The sequence below is a fragment of the Lathyrus oleraceus genome, chromosome 7 (assembly GCF_024323335.1).
Source record: "Lathyrus oleraceus cultivar Zhongwan6 chromosome 7, CAAS_Psat_ZW6_1.0, whole genome shotgun sequence".
Taxonomy (NCBI): Eukaryota; Viridiplantae; Streptophyta; class Magnoliopsida; order Fabales; family Fabaceae; genus Lathyrus; species Lathyrus oleraceus.
In genome coordinates this window covers 515,206,560-515,230,532 of record NC_066585.1, presented here as the reverse complement: position 1 = coordinate 515,230,532, position 23,973 = coordinate 515,206,560, and the positions used below count along the sequence as shown (strand labels likewise).

General features: G+C 34.8%; 1 protein-coding gene across 1 annotated transcript in view; it reads right to left on the bottom strand.

The window, feature by feature from the left end:
- Positions 1-7,174, bottom strand: part of LOC127104679 (vesicle-associated protein 1-1-like) — a 52,105-nt gene extending 44,931 nt beyond the window's left edge. Inside the window, exons 1-2 of the mRNA XM_051041850.1 lie at positions 7,082-7,174; positions 6,585-6,683 (exon numbers count right to left, since the gene is read on the bottom strand). Of these exons, the coding sequence (XP_050897807.1) occupies positions 6,585-6,683; positions 7,082-7,174 (192 nt within the window). The remainder of the gene's footprint in view (positions 1-6,584; positions 6,684-7,081) is intronic.
- Positions 7,175-23,973: the final 16,799 nt, after the last annotated feature.

Here is a 23,973-nt window from a genome sequence, read left to right as displayed (position 1 = left end):
GCTAAAAAAGGAAAATTATCCATGGGGTTCTAATGATTATAATCGATTATGCACTAGGTCTAATCAATTATGTGCTTGATAAAAACGGAAACTATAATTCCCAAAAGGTAAAACCTATAATGGCTATAGACATAATCTATTAGAAGTGTTTTTAATCGATTAAGGAGCTTTATGCCTTGCTCTAATTGAATGGCTACGGGTCGTAATCGATTAGGCAATGTATATAAGCTTCTTAAATATTTAGTAACATGCTTTATCAATCCCACAAGCACCTTTATGGTTCCTCTAAGGGTTTTAAGATGTCTTATCAAATAGAGAGGTTAAAACCTTTTTAAGTGAGTGTATGAATTTCCTTAGTAATTTAAGAACTACTCTGATATCTTTTACAAGACTCTGATAACTTAGACACAGACCTGGAGAGCTTTCACGCTTCCTCTCTTTCACAAACTTTGAAGCTTAAAAATCCCTTGCTTGATACATCAATGATTTAGCACTTCATCTGGTACTTGACTTCTTCTATCTGATGAGTCTTGACAAGGCTTCTTGATAGACACCATCATCAGAAAGATTACTTGACTCGAGACCATTAGGGATTCCACCAAGAGCCTCTTGACATTAGTTATTATTCATAAGATATTGGCTTTGACATATTTATTTCCTAAGCCTAACAACTTTATCATAACTTGAGATAAAGACTTCACCTCATAATGTTGTCATTATTAAAACCATATAGGTAAAATGACTTATGCATATATTATACCTAGAGGAACATATATCCATAGAAAATGCTAGACTTGTTTGTTTCTTGCTATGCCATGAAACAAGCGAGTTATCAAGTAAGTTAGACATATCGTTGATACTTTTTCGATCTAATTTACAACCTACAAAACCAGAATCAGGGTACCCAATTAAGGCACAATGAACTCCTTTGGAGGTACCATAAACCCATTTTTTGCATTCTAGTGAGATGTCTCATAATGCATTTTACCATAGCGGGATATGATTCTTTGGGGTTTGCTTAAAAACAAGCATAAAAACACACAACAAATATGATATCAGGATGAGATACAATAACATAAAAAAGAGAGTTAATCACACCTCAATACTTACTTTCTTAAACTAGATTTCCTTCTTCATATTTATATAAGTTACATGAATTACTCATTGAAGTTGAGATTGGCATGGCTTTATCCATTCCAAATCTTTTCAATTTCTCTTTACATTACTTGTCTTGATTATTGAATACACCTTCTTTGGATTTGTCTCAAATTCATTATACATCATATCAGAAAAGTCCTTACACAAGGATTTGTTAGTAGCACCAAAAATGATTTCATTAACATAAAGTTGAATTAGTAAAATTTCATGCTCATATTTCTTGATAAAAAGAGTTTTACCTACCTTCCTAATTTGAAAATTATTTTCAAGTATAAATTTGCTCAAACAATCAAACCAAGCTATGGAAGCTTGTTTCAGACTATAAAAAATTTATTTCAATTTGAAAACATGATTAGGATATGTAGAATTTATAAAACCGAGAGGTTGATCAACATACACTTTCTCCTCAATGTAATTGTTTAAAAACACTCTTTACATCTATTTTGAATATTTTTAAATTCTTGATGCATGAGAAATCTAAAAGCATCTATATGGGTTCTACTCGAGCTATAGGGGTATAAGTTTCATCAAAATCTATGTCTTCTTATTAATTATATCATTTCTCAATGAGTATTTCTTTATTTCTTAAAACATTTTTATCCTCATCAAGCTTCTTATTAAATACCCATCGGGTTCCAATCACTTGGTTAGCAGAAGCTTTGGGAACAAGTTCCAAACATTATTTTTCTCAAATTGATGAATTCTTCTTGTATAGAAAGAGACCAATGTTTGTCGATGAGATCTTTGTTGACTTCCCTTGGCTCAATTTGGGAAACAAAAGCCATAAATTTACAAACCTTGCTAAGGGAGTGTCGACTTGTAAATCCCTTAGAAATATTTCCAATAATATTCTTCATTGGATGGTTTTTGGTAGACCACCATTCCTTGGAAAGATCCTAATGTTATACATTTATTTATTCATTTTGAATGGATTTAGTTTTACTTTGATCTTTCTATTGATTCATTTCTTGATCTTCATCTCGTTCTTTATCTTCAAGATATGTTTCCTCTAGGATATCTGGAAAATGAACAACTTCTACCTCTACAGAGTTGGGGTTAGACTCATCAAAAGTAACATGAATTTGTTCTTATATTGTTAGGGTTCTTTTATTGAAAACTCCAAAAGCTTTCATAGAATATGAATATCCTAGAAACATGCCTTCATCAGCTTTTGCATCAAATTTTCCAAGATTATCCTTCTCGTTGTTAAGTACAAAGCATTTGCATATGAAGACACGTAAGTGATAAATATACGAATTTCTTCCTTTGTATAACTCATAGGACATATGTTTTAGAATTGGTCTTATCAAGACATGATTCACTACGCACCCAACAATGCTTACTACATCAACCCAAAATTATTTAGGAAGATTTGTATCATTGAGCATCGTCCTCGCTAGCTCCTCGAGATATCTCTTTTGCATCTCCACTACCCTATTTTTTTGGGAGTTCATTGAATGGAAAATATATGTTGAATACCATTTTGGAATCCTCCAATGTGATCATTTCAAATTGATGCAATGCTTAATCCTTTTTTTGTTCTGGATAATCTTGGATAGTTTTTGGAAGGTAGTAAACACGTCTCTTTTTCGAGATAATTTTTTTTCAAGTATATCAAGATTAGTCATTCCCAACTATAAGGGCATAGAAATTTCCATCAGAACTATTAGTTCAGGATGGGGCAAAAATATCAATGTGAAAAAGTTGTACGAGTCAGTTTGTAGAAATAACATTTTTCACTTAAAAAGAGACTCCTACTTGTTTATCTTTTTGGCATGCATCACATAATTGATTATTTTCAAAATGTTAGTTTGGAAGACTGATTACTAAGTCCTTGTGAGCTAACTTATTTATGTGGTCCATGTGGATATAAGTTATTCTCATATGTGATAGCCATGATTCATCCTCATTACTCATAAGACAAACATCATTTTAAGGAATTTGTTTAAATTCACAGTGTAGGCATTTCCACTTCTTGAGCTAGTAAGTTTGATTTGACTATAACCTTGCATCCAAAACAATCAAAGGTTACAATGTTACCTTTGTCACATAATTAACAAATACTTAGTAATTTATGCTTTAAACCATCAACTAAAAGAACCTCTCCCATTGTTAGATTTTGAAACCTTCATTTGTTTTTATGACCATAGAATACAAATCGTCCATTTCTATGAGAAAATGAAGAGAAAAGAGATTCACCTTCAATCATATATTTTGAAAAGTCACTATCAAGGTGCCACTTGGACTTTGATACGGTAAAACATCCCCGTATCAAAATCTTAGGTCTTAACTTTAGGTACCCAAATTATTTTGGATCCTCTAATGTTAGTTTGATCAATATTTCTATTAGAGTTGGAGACAAGATGTTTTAACTTACTTATTTTGTTATTTAAATTCTTTCAAATTCGAAATAAAACTGGATAACTTAAATGTGAATTTTCCTCGTCTTCCTCATGATCTGCCATGAGCCATATGTTAGCTTTTTTTATCATCCAAGTAATCCATGTCATTGACATCCCAGACGATGTAAGCTTTCTTAGCTTCCTTTTATGGTTTCTTGAATTTTCTCTGGTTATGGTTCATTTTTTGGTTTTGAGAGAAATTTTGTCTTATGTGTCCCTTCTTTCCATATTGTAAGAAAATTGGAGTAAATAAGGATCTTTCTTTGTTCTTTGGTTGCTCCTTTTGGTGATTATTGTGTTTCATAAATATTTTAAAGTTTTGAATGATTAACATTATTTCTTCATCGGATTCATAATCTTTTTCTTTCTTGGAATTGAGTTCTAGAGTTTTCTTCTTCTTGTCACCTTCTTCATCAGTTGGGAATCTTTTCAGCCTCGACTCGTGTTCCTATAATTTACAAAAAAGTGTAGTCATATCCGTAGATGACAAAACCCTAGATTTAGAAGTCGCAATGATTTTGGTTTGCCAACTATGATTTAAGCATTTAATGCATTCATTTCGCGTCCGACTTTTATTCATATTAATTCCTTTTATTTTTGTTTTTTTATCAAAATGTTAAGAATAAATAAATAAAAACAAATATATAATCAATTTGATTTTTATTTAAAAAAAATATTATAATATTATTTTGTCAATTGGAATTCAATTTGATCACAAAAATGTTTAAAGGGTAATTTTGGAATTGTATTAAAATGTTAACCCTAAGTCCATACCATAAACCTCCCTTAACAGTACCTCACTAACCACCTTCACCATAAAACGTCCTACCACCTCTATCTTCAGACACACACAGCTGAAGCACCATCCGGCCACCACAAGTCCACCTACCATACGGCCATCATCTCACCAACGAACTCCACTCTCGCCGCGCACTGTAGCAGCTCCTTCCAAACCATAACTCACCAAACCACACCTATATTCATACTACACACCCTTATCCCTTCTTCTCCACACACCAACATAAACTACATAAACATGCAGTGCAACCTTCCACCACCCTTGCACCACCATACACGGCTAACCAACACACTCTTCATCAACTTACGGATCCTCTCATTTAGACCACCAACGTGATCACTTCAAACACGCACTATCCACTTATGTTACCAACCTTGCACTGTTCATCCGGCAACCGCCACGTACATCGTCACACCTCCGGAAAGAACCACATCAACTCATCACCACCGCCAACAATAATGATTCTGCATTCGCTAACTACCCGGTCTGAAAATATCGTTGCATTTTGAGATATATTCTATTTCGATTCTTTCTTTGTATTATGTATATATGTTGATTTTATACGTCTGAATTTTTTGTATATTTTTTTGATGTCGCACTGTGTATACCTATGTCGGTTGCGATAAGCTTGTTATACATAATTGTTGGTTGTGATTGTTACGTGTATGCATACATACGATTTTTCAGTTACGATGTCGATATGATTTGTGCACATTCTTCTTTGATGTGTTATCGTTATGATTAAATCGGATATGAACAATTCGTATAGTCGACGCTATTTGATTCCGGACGCTTTTGGATTTTGTTTTAAGGCTGTTAATATTGATGTAATATTGTAAATATTTTTGGTTGTAATTGTGTTGTTGTTATCCTATTTTTTATTACGTTAAAATCGGATCAGATGCGCATTCTCGAAGTGATTTTTAATGCTGTAACGGGTTGCTTGATTTTCGTTCGACATAATGATGTAAATATTCAGTATACATGTTGTTTTTTGTTTGTCAGCATTGCATTAAGCATTCTATTTCGCTTGTGATGAGCGCATTTCTGCGTTAGCCAGATGCTGGCTTATTTTATTTTGTTGACGTGCGACGTTTCTATTTTTTGTCGTCACGTTTAATTCGGATTTGTATTCTTATTTGGTGGTTCAGCGTAGCGTCAATACGTGTTTGCTTTTTGCTACTTTGCATTTTGTATATTGCTTTCGTTATGATACAATTCGTTGTGTTTGATTGATTTGTGATGACTTCTCTTCGCGTTAACAACTTATTTGGTTTGGGGTAGCATGCAACATTTCGATTTCATTACATGTATTGGCACCTTCGTATTTGATATGTTGCTAATAGCAAGTGCACGAAACAATCAATTATAATATAAAAAATATTGAACCCATGGAGATCAATGTCAATCTACTGTGATATATTCTCGCTTTATAAATCTAAGGCTATCGAAAAATGATTTGTTTGAGAACGGATGTAAATTAACTAGTTTGAAAATTAAAATAAACGGAGACCAGAATGTAATTTCCGAGTTCGTTCGGGACTCATAGAAAATTTAGTACTTTGTTTGGTTTAAAAATCATTTTCGGAGGAAATACTAATTTAAAAATATTGTTAACTCTCGCGCATCATGTGTTATATTTTGGAACCATAATTGCCTGTCGTCGCTCCGTAAGTTACAATTTTGAAACACTTTTTGAAAACTAATAAGTCATAATTAATTAATAAAGTGTTGTCGTTGTTTTTAGAAATTAAAAATCCAAATTTTATTATCGGATACCGTTTTCACACTTTTGCGTTGAAACCGGTATCTAAGTGCTTTCACTTTTGCGGCAAGCTTTTTGATTTTTAAAATAAAGTTTAGAATCAGAAAAATAATTTAATATTAAAAATCAATGTCGATATATTTTATCGAGTCCAGTCGGAACGACGATCCTAACATCCTGGACTCTCCCTACCGTCGTAAAATAAGAGCACCTGCCTCTGCCCATTAACAAGGACTCGATTCTATGTCCAAACATCACATGCTAGCAGATGTGGTCACCATCATAGGTACTCAAGATATTGTGTAGCCGGACATGGTTAGTTAAACAAAACATAAAATAATTATAAAATAAAAACAAAAACAGTAAATATATATATTTTAAAATAGATAACATCCACACATGTAGTGAAACCAGTACGTACAGTAGCAATTCAAATAGATATGTGCACTTAAAATAGAACAGTGCAATGAACAATAACAAAAACAATACGAATTGAAATTCGAACTTTAATAGCAGCAACAGTAATAATAGTAAAAACGATAAAAGCAGAAATGATAAACTGAAAATTAAAGCAGAAAACTAAAACATGAAAATTAAAACAGAAAATTAAACCATATAAATGAAATAAAACTTGCAAATAAAAGCTGAAATAAATTGATTCTGGAATTAAAATTGCAAAACAATTCTGGCAAGATTGTTGAAATGTTGATCCAAGTACACAACAAGTTCCTGATACTGAGATGCAACAGTCCCTTAATGTGAGAAATTACTGATTTTACGATATTGAAATTTTTGCCTAAAAATAAATACTCTAAAACTTGGATGTTGAAAAACTAAGACTTAAGCCGATTTATAGAACTAGAAACTGGTAAAAACGTCTCAAAATCGTGTTGGAATCGTGGGAGAAAAATCTACAAATGGGGAGAAACTGAAATCTTCATGCTGCTATTTTCAGACCTCAAAATCTATGACGAACGCCATGGCCTCATGGTGAAAGCCATGAGTGCAAAATGTGTAGAGTGTGGGTTTAAGGCTCATGGAAAACGCCATGGCCTCATGGCGAACGTCATGAGTGTAAATATGGAGAACATGGCCTTTTCAGGTCCATGGAGAACGCCGTGAGTTTAAAATGTTGGCCTTTTGACATTTTGGTGTGTAGGAAGCTGCCACGTCATGGCAAGCGTCATGACAAACGCCATGGTGAACGCCATGAGTATAAATCTTGGTCTTTTCTCCATTTTTTCAGTTTTCATCCTGATTTCTCACACGGATTCTCCTTCTTAAAAAATACCTGAAACAGAAACAATATACCAACATAAAACCATAAAAAGTAAATAAAATGGACTAAAATATCATGTGCATCGAGTCAGAAATCTGAAATGTTTTGTGGTTATCAAACTCCATCATACTTGGACCTTTACTTGTCTTCAAGCAAGCTACTACATACATGAAAATCTTTCAAAATTCAGAATTATAGTGTAAAGACTTAAAACAATAATGTTCAAATAATCTTACTTTGCTACAAAATCTATTTGCATTAAAATTGACTTGATAAGTACTAATTGCACACCATGGATATTGCAAAAACACAATTCCTCAATTATGCGGTCACAAGTTTCCCCCATATGCAAACCAATCTGAATCATGTTATTATGCTGAAACCTTCATCCTCTTTTTCATCCTTTCTCATTCAAGTGCAATCATATTAAACTTGTTATCCTTTCACACTCATAGTAGGAAAATGAGTTAGTGACTATGATCTGTTTTTATTTCTTTTATGTGCACTTTGGCTTAATTCACTAATAAATAGAAGGACTGGATACTGTTGGGCTAAATGATCGGGTGAGGATCCCCTAACTTAGAAGGAACATTCCCCTTTTATTCATTTTTTTTCTTTTAAGCTCATGATCATTCACTAATTTTGCATCAACTTCCCTATGTAATGTGTGCATAGGATGGTGTTGACTGCTTAAATAAACTACTCAAAGACTATTAGAGAATGAGAACTCAAGGTTATGGACATAATAGGTATTCAAATTGATTTCCATATTTGGGAGGCTTGAGGTGTTGGGACGATACCGATTTTGCAACAATTTTCCCAAGTCTCGTCAATCTAGTCTCTCTTTCATTTGTAGTCTATATACTTTCTAATCATGCTACCAATTTCAAGTCTTATCAAGCGGGAAAAAAAATTGTATGGCTCAAGAAACTGGGAAATTCAATAAACAACAAGAATCCACGCATAAAGACTCGACATCACATGCATTGACTCAACTAACATAACAATTAAACTAAAAAGCTGTAAAATCCTAATTAACATGAATAAACTAGAAAATGGTAAATCTAACTAGAAAGCAATAAAAGAAAAGAAATAAAGTTCCTCCCCCATACTTAAATCGTACATTGTCCTCAATGTTTTGATAAAAATGGGAAAATTAAATTAAGAACTTGGATGAGAAGATCAAGTCAAGTGATCCATCTCCTTATTTTCTGCAAATTCAAACAAACAAACAAACATAGCAAGTAAAGAAAATTGGTGGGTTGCCTTCCACGCAACGCTTCTTTTAACGTCGGTAGCTCGATGGCTCTGGAGTTTAAGCACTCATTGTGGTTCTTTCGAGAATGATTTCTCGTTAAAATAATCTTCGCTTTCAATGGCCACTTATCAAGCCATCTCTCATATCCCTCGCCTTTTCTTTTCTTCCTTTTATGGGGAAGTTCATACTTCTGAACTTGTGGGGGTGATTCTTGCTCTATCTTGAGTATCAGCTTTTCAATTTTGGGTTTAATTCTTTCATCCACCACCTCAAAGTCTAACCTTCCCCTCTTAACACTAACGATTCCACCAGTTTCATGATCCTCTAATATTCTCTTTTTATGCAGGACCTCATACAAAGGTGCATTTGTGTGGATATTTTCTAATACCTCAACATACCTTTTGGATTGAGAATCTACCTTAGCTTCCACAAACATTTGCGGAAAAGGAATTGGTGGGTTTTAGGGAGGAGGAACAACATAAGGTTCTTCCTTCTCTACCTCTTCGACAACCTCCCTTTCGGGTGGTGTCGGTGGACTTTTCTCAATCTCTACTCTTTTCTCACTAGAACTCTCCTCATTATCACTCTCCTTAGGATTTTCGATTTGTTTTTCACTACTGGTTGTTACAACACCCGCATGTTTCTCAGGGAAGGGTCCTAAAGATGTATGTGCAAGCAGGGAGATTTGAGCCTCCAATACCTTGTTGTGAGTTGTGAGGGACTCGGCCACAATGTTCAGTTGTCTAACGGTTTCATTAGTATGGAGACTTTGTTTTCTAAACTCTTCATTCTGGAGAGTTTGTGTCACCACAAAGCGCTTCATCATAGATCTAGCCTAGAGAGAGCTTGTGTCGCAATGAAATCCTCCATTAATATTTTGAGGTCGAATTTATGGGAATCTTACGGTTCCTCAAAATACCGGGAGTGGTAATTGTAGAGAAAATTTAGGTGATCCATCTACCTAGGATTATAGTAAATGAAATAAGAGTGCCTTAGTCTATACGGTGCTACAACGAAATCACGATATTGGTTGTTGGTCCCCGGCAAAGACGTCAAAAACTTGATGTGTTGTTAACCGCAAGAGCACAGAACAATCAGTTATAGTATAAAGAATGTCGAAAGCACAAAGACCAATGTCAACCTACTGTGATATATTATCGCTTTCTAAATCTAAGGCTATTAGAAAATAATTTGTTTGAGAACATATGTAAATTAACTGGTTTGAAAATCAAAATAAACGGAGACCAGAATGTAATTTCTGGGTACCTTCAGGACTCAGATAAAATTCAGCACTTCATTTGATTTAAATATCATTTTTTGAGGAAATACTAATTTAAAAACGTTGTTCACTTTCGCGCAGCCCGTGTTATGTTTCGGAACCATAATTGTTTGTTGTCACTCCGCAAGTTACAATTTTGAAACATTTTTTGAAAACCGATAACTCCTAATTAATTAATAAAGCATTGTCGTTGTTTTTAGAAATTAAAAGTCCAAATTTTATGGTCGCATACCATTTTCACACTTTCGCGCCAAAATCGATATTTTAGTGTTTTCACTTTCGCGCGCAGATTTTTGACTTTTAAAATAAAATTTAGAACCAGGAAAATAATTTAATATTGAAAATCAGTGTCGATATATTTAACTGAATCCCGTCGAAACGACAATCCTCACATCTAGGACTCTAAGAGCTTAGTCGGACATGATTACAGGAAACATAATGTTATTTAATATATTAAACTAAACATAAAATAATTCTAAAATAAAAACAGAAACAATATATATATATATATATATATATATATATATATATATATATATATATATATATATATATATATATATATATATAGGGGGCCGGCCATGTGGGGGTGCGAGGAGTGCTACCGCACAGGGCCTCCGACTTTTTAGGGCCTCGAATTTGATAGATGAGATCAATATAAATATAGAACTAACGAATATATATCTTTAATATATTATTGTAGTGTAGCTGAGCGGTGGCTATATTAATAATGTAGTCATAAAACCTTGTTCTAACATTTTATGTGTATTTTTACTTTTATAGAAAAACACCACTACATTATTTTTAAATTTAATTTAATTTTGAAATTAATTTAATAAACGCGAATAACTAAACTTCAATAAATCAAATTTCTAGATAGTATTTTTTATGGATTTAATTGATATACACCGACAGTGTGAAGATTTTTTACACTATCAGTTAATCACAACCACTAATTTAGTTGAAAGGTTTGACTTCTATTTTAAACATTTAAAAAGTAGTACAAACGGATGATTGTGATGCATTGACAGTGTAAAAAATTTTACACTGACAGTGCATAACAATTAATCTCATTTTTTATTATCTTTGTCTCTATATATTTAATTTTATTTACAATTAAATAAAATATATTTTTTTAATTTATTGTATTTTTCTATTAAATATCTAACTTTAAAATAGAACACACTACGCCAAAAACTGGAATAGACAGCGCACCTTAGAGGGTGATTTCTTAAAGAAGCGCACTCTAAAGTGAAGAGAAAAATAAGGAGGAATAGACAGCGCACTTTAGAGGGCGCTTTTGTAACAAAGCGCCCTTTAAAGTGAAGCGAAAAAATAATGAGGAAATGGAGGGACACCAATAGAGGACGCGTTTATGAAAGCGCCCTCTAAGGGTACCCTTAGAGGGCGCTTTTAAAAAAGCGCTCTCTAAGTCCAGGTACATTTCCAGTTTATAAGGCGCTTTTGGAAAGCCTTAGAGAGCGCTTTTAGAAGCGCCCTCTTAGGCCCCCTTTAGAGGGCGCTTTTTTTACACAAGCGCCCTCTAAGGTCCTTTATTAAACATTAAAATTATAACATATATACTGCATGTCTCTTTATTTTCCCTCTCTATATGCTATTTCGTTTACGTAACTGGGTTTTCTCTCTACTGCGATTACTCTCTACTACGATTACTCTCGTCATCCGTTCGTTCTCCCTCCCTCACCGTCGTCGTCGCTGTCGCCTTTTTCTGCTGATGCGTTCACGTTCACTGAGTTATCTGCATCCACCGTCGCTGTTCACTTTCTTCTCCATCGTTACCGTCACCTTGAAGGTATTTCTCTTCTCCATCGTTACCGTTCACTTTCTTCAGGTGTTTGATTATGGCATTTTCTAAACTGAGTTTTACATTTTGTGCATTATGTTGATTAATGTTGTTTAGGGCAAACGAGCACTATATGGTGTTCATGAGCACCTTGTTGTAAGGTTTTTTATTTTTGATTGAAAACTGATGTCATTTGGAGTGTGTTTGAGCTTGTGCTTGGAAGTTTGATGATTATGGATGCAAGTTTGTTCATGTTCCAAACACCATAAGTTTGCATTGGTCTTTTGTATGCAGTAGGTGTGTGTGAGTTTGTATTCAATAATGATGAAAAAAAGAGAGAGTTTAGATTGTTGTAACATGAGAGAAATGGAAGGTATATGAATGTGTTTTTTGTGTAGCTTCACGAATATGGTCATTGTCTTACTTGGGTCTTATTGAATCATTTCTATATTACAGATAAAATGGCTAACCAAGATGATACCCATGACGCGAGTGGATCACGTAACAATGTTGAAAAAGAAATCAAACGAGGATTGACTGTTATGAAGTCAATCATTCGTGCAAGAGACAAGGGTGAAAAATTTGAAGTACATTGGAGTGCTGAAGACCAACTAATTGAGCCTAACGGTTCAATGTTGGCAAGTTACATTGGTTCCCTTGTTCGACAACATATTCCGATTACATGTGATAATTGGAGAAGTCCGGAATTGAAGGTTGGCAAAGAAAAAATATGGTCCGAGATACAGGTACTTACCATATATTATTATATGTTTTTTTTGTTGACTATTTGTTGACCATATATTTTTATAATATTACTTATAATAACACACTCCATTTGTATGTTTTTTAGAGATCCTTTCACATCGATGAAAGCCGGCAAAAATATTGTATTCAATTGGCCGGAAAAAGACTCTGAGGATTTCGATCCTTTTTGTCCAACAAATTTCTCAAGGATGAGGAAGGAAACTTTGTTGAAGCAGAACGGCCAATGAAGTATGCCGAGATTATTTCAGCCGAAGAATGGGATAACTTTGTCGCCAAACGAAGAAACGAAAAATTCCATGTAATGTCTATTAATTATGGTATTATACAATTGTTAAGTTACTTGGTTCTAATATGCCTTAAACTTTTTTATCCAGGAAGTAAGCGATAAAAATCGGAAAAGGGCATCAAAACCCGCGTATCCGTACAAAAAAGGACGTACGGGATATGCACGGTTACAACAAAGAATTGTGAGTATATTCAAATGCTATGAGCTTATACATTGTCACAATATGTTATAATTGATGATCTTATAATCTGATTCAATTTGTAGCTAGCCGAGGAGAAAAGTGACGCAACATCTCTTCCGGAGCACGTATTATGGAAGGCTGCTCGGGTTGGGAAGGATGGGGCTGTCGTTGAAGCGGTCCAAAATGTTTATGACGAATGTGTAAGTATATGTAACATTATTTCTTTAATTATATCGAAAATTTTGTTAGACATATAATTCATTTTTAATCTCCTCTAATAATATTTCAGGAGACTTTATCTCAAACCTTACCTTCAACAGAGGTCCAGGATTGCAGGAGCGTACTTAGTCGAGTACTAAATGTTCCTGAGTATTCCGGTCGTGTGAGGGGTAAGGGTTTTGGTGTGACTCCGTCGTCATTTTATAAAAAACCAAAAACAAAAAATCCTACCAACAAAGAGGTCATGGAGACCTTGGCGGAGTTAAGGGCACAAGTACTCGAACTGCAAAAGGAGAATGCAAGGTATAGAGAGGAAAGGTGCGCTTCCGAGGCAAAAGATACTAGTGACCGAGCTAGTATCAATTGTCAACCGAAATTTCCCGAGGTAATTATATATGTTATTATGAAATTAAAATAGCACTTTTTTACTTGACACATATACACGTTAACAATAACATTTATTATTGGTTTAGGGCATTACACCTTGTCAACTGTATCTATCGTCACCAACTTATCGCATGGTTGACAAGGGAAAAGTGCACAACACTTCGGGTGAATTACTTCACCATAATCCCCTCCCGGTGGGATATATGAAAGTTTCGGTTGACCTTGTATTAGATACCGACGTGCTTCTACCATTACCTGACGTTGTTTCAGAGACAACGTTGATGCGAGATGCAGTCGGATCCTTTGTTGGATGGCCGTCAGATCTAATTTTCCCAGATGCCGAGGTATATATGTTCTAGATGATTATGAATATTTAGTATTCACATTTCAATTCAGCTACAATTATGATATTTAATCAATCCTTATTACATGGTAATGTTAGACTCCTACAAGACCCACACATAAAGCTGGTAAAGGGATTTCAAGACGCATCGAGTCGGTTGCATCTCAAAAAGAGGTACAAATATATATACCCATTGAATTATATACGCAACGATTCTGTTGCATCACAAAAAGTCATGATTTAATTTATATGAATTTTTAGGTTCCCGGTCGAAAGTTGAAAAAAGCTGGTAACGATATTCCAACGACGTCCGGGACAAAATCTCAAATTATGATGCGTCTTGAGAAAATGGTGGAAGAGTCCGATATTATGCACGGCGCCATCCGTATTGTAGATTTTGATGAAGGTGTTTTCGGAATTGCTCATTCCGAAATAATTGCAAAGGAGGACATGCAACAACTTTTTGAACACGAAGAATTGGGCATCGCTGTCATTCATACATACATATGGTACTCCGATCAATCTATTATTTACTTAGTTGAACAATTTATTTACACATTTCAATGAGTAGTCTAATGTTTATTATGTTTCTATTTAAGGTATATGTATGTAACATTGATGCGGGGAACTGAATTGTGTAACCGATTCAATTTTATTGCTGCTTCCCGTATCAACACAACGTTAATAACGAAAAATCCAACATCCGTAAAGAATGAACTAGTCGATAGATTCATGGCGGCCGGCGATAATGCTACACCCAGTTCGTATTTTTTACCGTTTAATTCTGGCAACGGGTTAGATTTTCTTTCTAATAATTTCATTCTAATCTATGTATATCTTTTACGTAGAAAATTTTCATGCATCTAAATTTTTGTTTTATTTTACAGTGGTCACTGGGTGTTGGTTGCTATGGATCTTTCGAGACTAATGGTGTATTATCTCGATTCGTTATCGGGTGATTGGAGTAAATATCCGAGTATGAAGAAGACGGTTGACGCGTAAGTGAAATTCCCCTAAATATTCGTGTGTATTTGTATATTTAATTATGTCTGTCAGATTGATCTCAATATACGTTTTTATTTTGTTAGGGCAATACTAAAATTTAGATCGAAAAAGAATTACCGTAATAGGAAGGACATTACCTGGGTCAGAGTTCAGGTATATATTAAGTATCTTATTTTTGCTTATAATAGTGTTTGTTTTTTTGCTTATAATAGTGTTTGTAAGAAATTAATTATATATATATTGTTTGTTTTTCTGTGTAGTGTCCTCAGCAAAACAATTCGGTCGATTGCGGATTTTTTTTATTGAGATTTATGAGAGATATCATTGCGTTGAATCGTATAGACATCCCAAAAATGGTATGGAATAATAACTTAGGGTTTATTTTAATATTATCGGATATTTCATCTAATTTGTTACTAAATCATGAATATGTTTTATTCTCTTAATTGTAGTACTTTGAGGAATACAAATCTTACTCAAGAGCTCATTTGGATGAAATGAAGGATGAATTGTGTCAATTCATTGTTGATCAAAGAATCATATAGCTAGGTTGTATATTGTTGTACATATATGTATGGAATGTTGTTGTTGTATGCTGTTGTTGTATATATGCTGTATATTGTTGTTGTACTTTTACTAAATCATGAATATGTTGTTGTATATTGTTGATCAAAGAATCATATATTAATGTTGTATATATGGAGGATTAATGTTGTATATAAATGGATTCATGTTGTATATATCAATGGATTAATGGTGTATAACATTGGATTAAAGGATGAAATCAATATGAATTTTACACTTTTGCAGCATGCGAACAGGTTACCAATTAAATATCCACTGTTTTTCAAACAATTTTTTTTAAAATAACTAACACTTTCTGTAGGAAGCGCCCTCTAAACATTTTACATTGACAACTTTAGAGGGCGCTTTGTCCAGAAAGCGCCCTCTAAACACTTTACATTGACAACTTTAGAGGGTGCTTTTTCCAGAAAGCGCCCTCTAAGGTGTCCCTTTATGGACTACTCCAGAGGGCGCTTTTTTCTGAAAGCGCACTATAATGTGGCCCTTAAAGGGCCACTTTAGACAGCGCTTTCTCCAGGAAAACAAAGCGCTGTCTTTACCTATGCCAGCGCCATTTTAGAGGGCGCTTAAAAGCGCTGTTATAGGCCAAAATAAGCGCCCTCTTTTCCCTTATTTGGCGTAGTGACAGGACCTCCAAATTGATTGGGACGACCTAATATATATATATATATATATATATATATATATATATATATATATAATATATATATATATATATATATATATATATATATATATATATATATATATATATATATATATATATATATATATATATATATATATATATATTCCGAGTAGCTAACATACACACACGTAGTGAACCTAGTATGTACAGTAGCAATTCAAACTGATATGTGTGCTTAAAATAGAACAACCCAGTGAATAATAACAAAAACAATATGAATTGAAATTGAAACTTTTATAACAACATCATTAACAATAGTAAAAACGATAAAAGCAGAAATAATAGACTGAATATTAAAGTAGAAAACTAAAGCATAAAAATTAAAACTGAAAATTAAACCATATAAATGAAGTAAAACCTACAAATAAATGCTGAAATAAATTAATTCTGAAATTAAAATTGGAAAACAAATCCGCCAAGATTGTTGAAATGTTGATCCAAGTACACATCAAATTCCTAATACTAAGATGCAGTAGTCCCTCAATGTGAGAAATTACTTGTTTTACAATACTGAAATTGTTGTCTAAAAATAAATTCTCTAAAACTTGGATGATGAAAAACTAAGACTTAAGCCTATTTATAGAGCTAGAAATTGGTAAAAACGTTCTCAAAATTGTTTTGGAATCGTGAGAGAAAAATCTGCAAATCAGGAGAAACTGGAATCTTCATGCTACTATTTCTCAGGCCTCAAAGTCCATGGTGAACGTCATGGACTCATGGAGAATGCCATGAGTACAAAGCATACAAAACATGGGTTTAAGGCTTATGGTGAATGTTATGAGTGTAAATATGGAGAACGTGGTCTTTTCAGGTCCATGGTGAATGCCATGGCCTCACGGTGAATGCCATGAGTGTAAAATGCTAGGACACCGAGAGCATCCATGTTTGCCTTCCGTTCACAACATTGTCAAATTTATAATGTCAGAAAGTCAAACCCTTTACACCAACCAAAAGTCTAATCCATATTGGCAACCAGAAAAGCCTAAAAATCCAATCTTTCATTAACCAAGGTCCAATCAGTATTGGCATTTCCATAAACCAAAGACCAATCCTAATTGGCATCATTCAAAACTCGTTGTTCATCAGTAACCCATAACCGAAGGGTGTTCAAGAAACCAAAATCAATCATCATTGGTACTCAAAAGTCCAATTTTCATTGGCATATCAAACACCGATTGACATTGGTATCCCAAAACCTATTTTTGCTTAACCTTTCCAATGAAAGAAAATCAAGCCCCACAAAATTCCAATCATTCATTTGTGTTCCTACATGTAATGATCATAACACTTCATGCATAGCATATCCCTCGAGATAAAGCATCACACAATACAATCACAAGACATGCATTTATAGCATATTCCTCGAGATAAAACATTACACAATACAATCAAAACATGCATCCATAGCATAGCATAACCTAGGATCTGGGACATTTCATGAAAGTTCAGGTCAATCCTCAGTCAAGTAAGTGGTATTTTTCTGAGTGAGTTTATGCCCGACATGTTTTCTCATTGGATATCCTCAGTGAGCCTATTTGATGATGATATTCCCCAGTGAGTCCGCTGAATTTTGCTCCCCAAGAAGAGGTTACCCTACAAAGTTTCCTTAAGAGTTTTTCCTCTGCAAAGCTTTCCCCAGTAAATCTTCTCCCGAGGGAGTCCTTTCTAGATTATTTTCACAACCGTCTATCGTCTTACGATACCTGCCGACCCACGAGTCTTGTTGGATGTCACCCATATTGCATTAGTTGCAGTCATACGAACCTCCACTAGACGAGGGGGGAGCAATAAGAATTCAAAAATAGGCTTCCAATTACACCCTACTCTCTAAAAAAATTTACAAAAATAAGGAAGGCTTCTCCCATGCTGAAATGCCTAGGTGAGCATAAAACTGCCCTGGTGCTTCTAGAATTACACAAGAGAGCATGTGGCAATCACATTGGCGACAAATCTCTCGCCCGCAAGCTATTAGGGGAAGGATATTCTTGGTCTACTCTAATGAAGGATATCATCGCCTTTGTCAAGAAGTTAGATAAATGCTAGAGACATGCTGGCCTTCACCACGTCTTGATTGAACTTCTCTAGTCAATAACTCCGCCCTGGCCTTTTAACCAGTGGAGCGTAAAAATCTTGGGACCGTTTCCCCTGGCGTTGGGTCAACTGAAGTTCTTGAGAGTGAGAGTCTATTATTTCACTAAATGGATAGAAGCGGAAGATGTTTCCAAAATTACATCTGAGTGAGTTTGTCATTATATTGGTAGAAGAGTATATGCATATATGGAATTCCCAAAACTACTGTCTTCGGCAACAAAACTCAGTTTTCCAGCACTATGGTCATTGACTTCTGCAAACATTTGGGGTGATAGAAGAAGTTTGTGTCCATTGTACACCCTTGGGACAATGGCCAAGATGAATCGACAAACAAATTAATTCTAAAGGGACTAGGGAAGAAGCCTAATGATGCCAAGAGTTTATGGGAAGAACTACTCCATGAGATATTGTGGTCGTACCAAACACCCCGCACTCTACCACCAAGGAAATTTTGTTCGCCATGGTCAATGGAACATACGCCATGCTACATGTGGAGATCGACACACCCTCATGGCGACGATCTCGGTTTAGTGAAGAAGAAAATAAGGTAGGATTGAAGTGTGTTACATACTTGATCGATGATTTGAAAGAAGTTGTCCATGTCCGAGAATTCATGGCCAAACATAAAGTCGCAAGAAGACATAACTCCAAAGTTAAGCCAAGAGAGATGCAAGAGGGCGACATGGTGTTATAAGAAGTTGTTCTACCCACACATTAGGGAAAGCTACATCCAAACTGAGAGGGTCCATTTGCATATTACAAAAGCTCCCTCATATGGGCATACAAGCTACAGGAGTTGGAAGGACAGTTCTTGCCTAGAACCTGGAACGCTCTTAATCTTAAATATTATTACAGTTAAATTATTTGTAATTTCCTAATAGACATTATAATTATGTACGTGTAAAAAAATTTCTTGGGTGTTTATGACCAGCAGGGATGTTTATCTGAATATTTTTGTATGCCTGATTTCACGGTAAAGATCCTTGTTATCCTTTGAGGCAATACTTGTTGAACTTCATAGAAAAGATCATTGATGCCCCTTGAGACGATGTTCGCTGGACTTCGTGGCAAAGATCTTTGCAACCTTTTTTGGGAAATTTTTGTATGTTATACTTCATGGCGAAGATCCTTGTCTTCCTTTGGGGTAATACTTGTTCGACTTCATAGCGAAGATCATTGTCGCCGCTTGAGGCAATGTTCGCTGGACTTCATGGAAAAGATATTTTCTTCCCTTCTAGGAAATACTTGTTGAACTTCATAGCGATGATCCTTTCCGCCTCTTTAGGCGGTATTCATTGGACTTCATAGTGAAGATCCTTGTCGCCCCTTTAGGCGGTATTCACTGGACTTTGTAGCAAAGATCCTTGTCGCCCGTCGAGCCAATACAGATGAGATACCCAACGCCTCGCCTGAGGGGCTTTGTGTTTCCTTGGGCAGGATCAGATGCCCAAATCATGCCTAAGAGGCACGATCGAAGTTTGGCCTAAGAGACTTGATCATAAGACTTGTCTGAGGGCTTGACATAAGTCTCGCCCGAGAGGAACATTTCCCTTGCTTGAGGGACTTATGGTCTCATCAGTTGGGCTACATATAAATTTAGCCATAAGGACTTAGATCTCCAAGGCTAATTAAAACCTTGCCGTAGGGACTTAGTATTTCCTTGAGCGGGATCAAGCTTAGAAACCACACCTAAGAGGCGTGGCTGAAGTCTGGCCTAACAGACTTAATCATAATTCTTGTATGAGGGCTTGGAAGAAGTTCCACCCGAGAGGTCTATCGCCTCACCTGAGGGACTTATGCTCTCATCAGTCGGGCTACGTATAACTTTCTCCTGAGGGACTTAGATCTCCCAGGCTAATTAAAATATATCATGAGGGACTTAGTGTTTCCTTGGGCGGGATAAGACACAAAAATCACGCCTAAGAGGTGCGACTGAAGCCTATTCTAAGAAACTTAATCATAAGTTGTGTCTGAGGGCTTGATAGCAGTCCCACCCGAGAGGTTCATCGCCTCGCTTGATGGAATTATGGTCTCGTAAACCGGGCTACAAATAACTTTCACTTGAGGGAATTATGGTCTCCTAAGGGATTTAGTGTTTTCTTGGGCGGCGTCAAACACATAAATCACACCTAAGAGGCGCGATCGTGGTCAGGCCTAAGAGACTTAACCATAAATCTTGTGTGAGGGCTTGACAAAAGTCTCGCCTGAGAGGTCCATTGCCTTGCATGAGCGACTTATGGTCTCATTGGTTAGGATACATATAATTTTTTCTTTAAGGGACTTAGATATCCAAGGCTAATTAAAACCCTACATGAGGGACTTAGTGTTTCCTTGGGCAGGATCAGACACAAAAATCATTCCTAAAAGGCGTGGCCGAAGTCTCGCTTGAGAGGTTCTTTGCCTCACCTGAGAGACTTATGGTATCGTTATCCAGGCTATATAACCTCATCTGTGGGAGTACGTCTTAAATACAGGTCCTCGGGATACATCCCCCTAGGCCGTAATCTAAAAACACTTCATCTTTTTATCAAAAATCTCGTACTTAAGGGACTATGTAATGTTATATTTGCAAAAGGACCTCCATAGGGCTATGACCATAGGCCACCCCCAGGAGAGGCGATGATAACATGTCACCTCATAGAAGGTATCTCCTTTTCCACCAGGCTTTCCTATCGCCCTATTGCGGGAAACACGAGACAAGACGTTTCTTGGACAAAGAAAGGCCAGGTAGCTAACTGATCCACGACCCCGTTGGAAATAGGAATTCAATGGTCCATCATTGACTGGGTGGACGGTGATCCTTTCCAAGAGAACCTGGTCAGTCACCATTTATGTTAGATTTATTGTCGTTTGAATACCAAAAGCAGATGAATTGTTGTGAGTTTGGGTAGTAGTTTAAGCTTATTTTAGTAGATTTTTATCATGACTTAATCTGTGAAGGTTTTAGTGATTATGAGCTATTTTACGTGCCTAAGGTAGTGTTTCATGTGTTTACAAATCTAAAGAATCAAGAGGAGTTTGATCAGAGCAGAAACCAAACAAAAATGCATGAGCAGGAGAAAAGTGACAATTTTGCACATCTCCTGCCCATACGCGTATGAGGGGTCTTATACGCGTATGGCCACTCAGACAGGCCTTCCAGTATACGCATATCACCAGAAAAAGGGTAAAAATAATGCTTCTGCCCATACGTGTATGGGATGGCCCATACACGTATGAGGCCAACCAGCCAACACCCCTCACACGCAGCCAGAGCCTTACATGTATGGCTCTAGCTGGGTCATACGCCCTACCTTGGGCCATACACGAATGAGGTAGTTAAAAATTGAGTCATATGTGTATGGCACGACCCAGATCTGAAAAGGCCCAAATTTTGTCTATTTAGTCGAAAAACACGAATTTCCAAGGGTTGGACGATTTTTGAGTACAGAGGACGTGTTTTTAAGGCTGAAGCACTGAAGAATTCGTGATGGATCAAGGATTTCAAGAATTTTAGTGATTTAAGACCTCTTTTCTTTCATTAATTTGTAATGTCTACACTTTCTGTATTGTTTTTCTTTACTGTTATGAGTAGGTAAACCCCTAAATGTTATGGGGTGTTCTTAATTTCAATTTGTTATTTATGTTTTCTCTTTCAGAAAAATTGAGTTTGATTTACGGTTAATATTTAGGCTGGACAGCTAGTGTTAACGCTTAATTGTGAGTAATTCATAGTAGATATCACATAGGCCTAGGGATACTACCATGTGGAACCATAATATTCTTGATTAAAATAATGTTTAATTTCATCCATAATTCATTATGGACATATGGATTAATTTCAACGATTAAAGATTTTCTCACTAAGGACTTAGGATTAAACAACTTTAACGACAAGTTATCAGTGTTATTGAATTAAGTTGTTGCAAGGTCAGGTTACTATTGTTGATGAATCCAATCATACATCTTTCCTAGCATGTTCACTCATAATCTCTTTTAAATTGTTCAACTGCTTTATTTACTTTCTATTGCATTTTAATTTCTATTTTTCAAACCAACAATCCAAAATCCCCAAAGCTTTTGTTTGACTAATTTGGAACAGAACTATGTATCGTCAAGCAGTCCTTCAGATCAATACTTAGGAAATTTCTCTTATTACTAACACTGAAAGATTAATACACTTGCTAATTTACGGATCAGAATCCTAGGCATAAAGGGCCTCCATAAATACTTCTCGGCCGTGAAAGAAGGCGGCAAATCATAAGTCATACAAATCACACCCCCATATATCTAAACATGTCATTCATCTCCACGGCATATCACCTCACTTCCAAATCACACCCCCATATATCTAAACATGTCATTCATCTATATAGCTTTTCACCGTCGTGGGCAAACTCTAACCACCATACAATATAATATACCTATTAAAGTCTCTAAGTGTCTTTGCCCCTTATACGGATAACACCCATATGTTTTTTTATCATTGACCGATACACATTCTTTTTTATTTGAGTGTTAGTGATTGTATGGTAGGTGATAAATTTGAGATGTCAATATAATTTAAATGTTAACTCTTATCTCTTTTACTATACTCTATTTTTTCCAAAAATATACACACATAAAACCAAGAATTTGAAATTCCAACTTTATATCATGTAAATCTCAAATTTGTCTTTATATGTTATTATAAAATCAAAAAACTACAAATTAGCTCCTTTTTATTTTAATTTTATAATTTAATTTCTATATATTTTCAAATTTTGAAAACAGGTTCGTATAGTATTCAAATATACAAATTAGTCCCTAAATGTTTAACAAATTTTAACAAAAAATATAGTTTAATTATAATATCCAAATAAAAGATAGAAATGAAAGACATTCAATTGAAATAGTCTAGAATTCTAATTTTCTTAAAATATCTTCTAATTACCCCTTTCAAAGACACATGAAAGAAATTTTGAGGTAATGTAATTTTAAAAAGTAATTCAATATCTTGGAAAATAAATTTGGAGAATTTTTTAAATGAAAATTTTTTATTATATATTTTTCCTATAATTTTTTTATCAAAATTAAATTTATGAAGTTTCAAATACCACTTAAAAACAAGAATTTGATTTTTTTTCTTATTCTATAAAATGTGAATCTTAAATTAATTCTTATAGTTTATTCAAACTATGCAAATTGGTTCCTTTATTTTTCAAAACTTTATATGTTAGTCTCAATTATTTTCAAATTTAGAAATTTGTCTTTTCAGTTTTCAAATCTCACACGAGTCTTTTAAATTCTCATTTTAGATCACTTTTCATTATATATTTGTGGGTCTAAAGATATCGGTGAAGTTTTAATGTTGTATTAAATTCAAAGACAAGATCACTGTTCGGTTGTGGGAGTTTTAATTTGTCACTCCCACAATTTTAGCTGGCACCTCCACAATTATACCTAGCATCTCCTTATAGTTTCAAATTTTCAAAATTACTTTTAACAAAAACTTTGAAACAATTTTTAAAAAAAAACTTCTGGTAGGTAAATCAAAATTTCCAGTACAAATTAAATTTTCGATAGTGTATTTATAATTTTTGATACACTGAAATTTACGTGAATTTATAAATATTACCGAAAATTCTAAAATTACCATTTTATATCGAAAATTTCAACCAAAGTGAAATTTTCGGTAGTGTTATTTGTTTGAAATTTTAA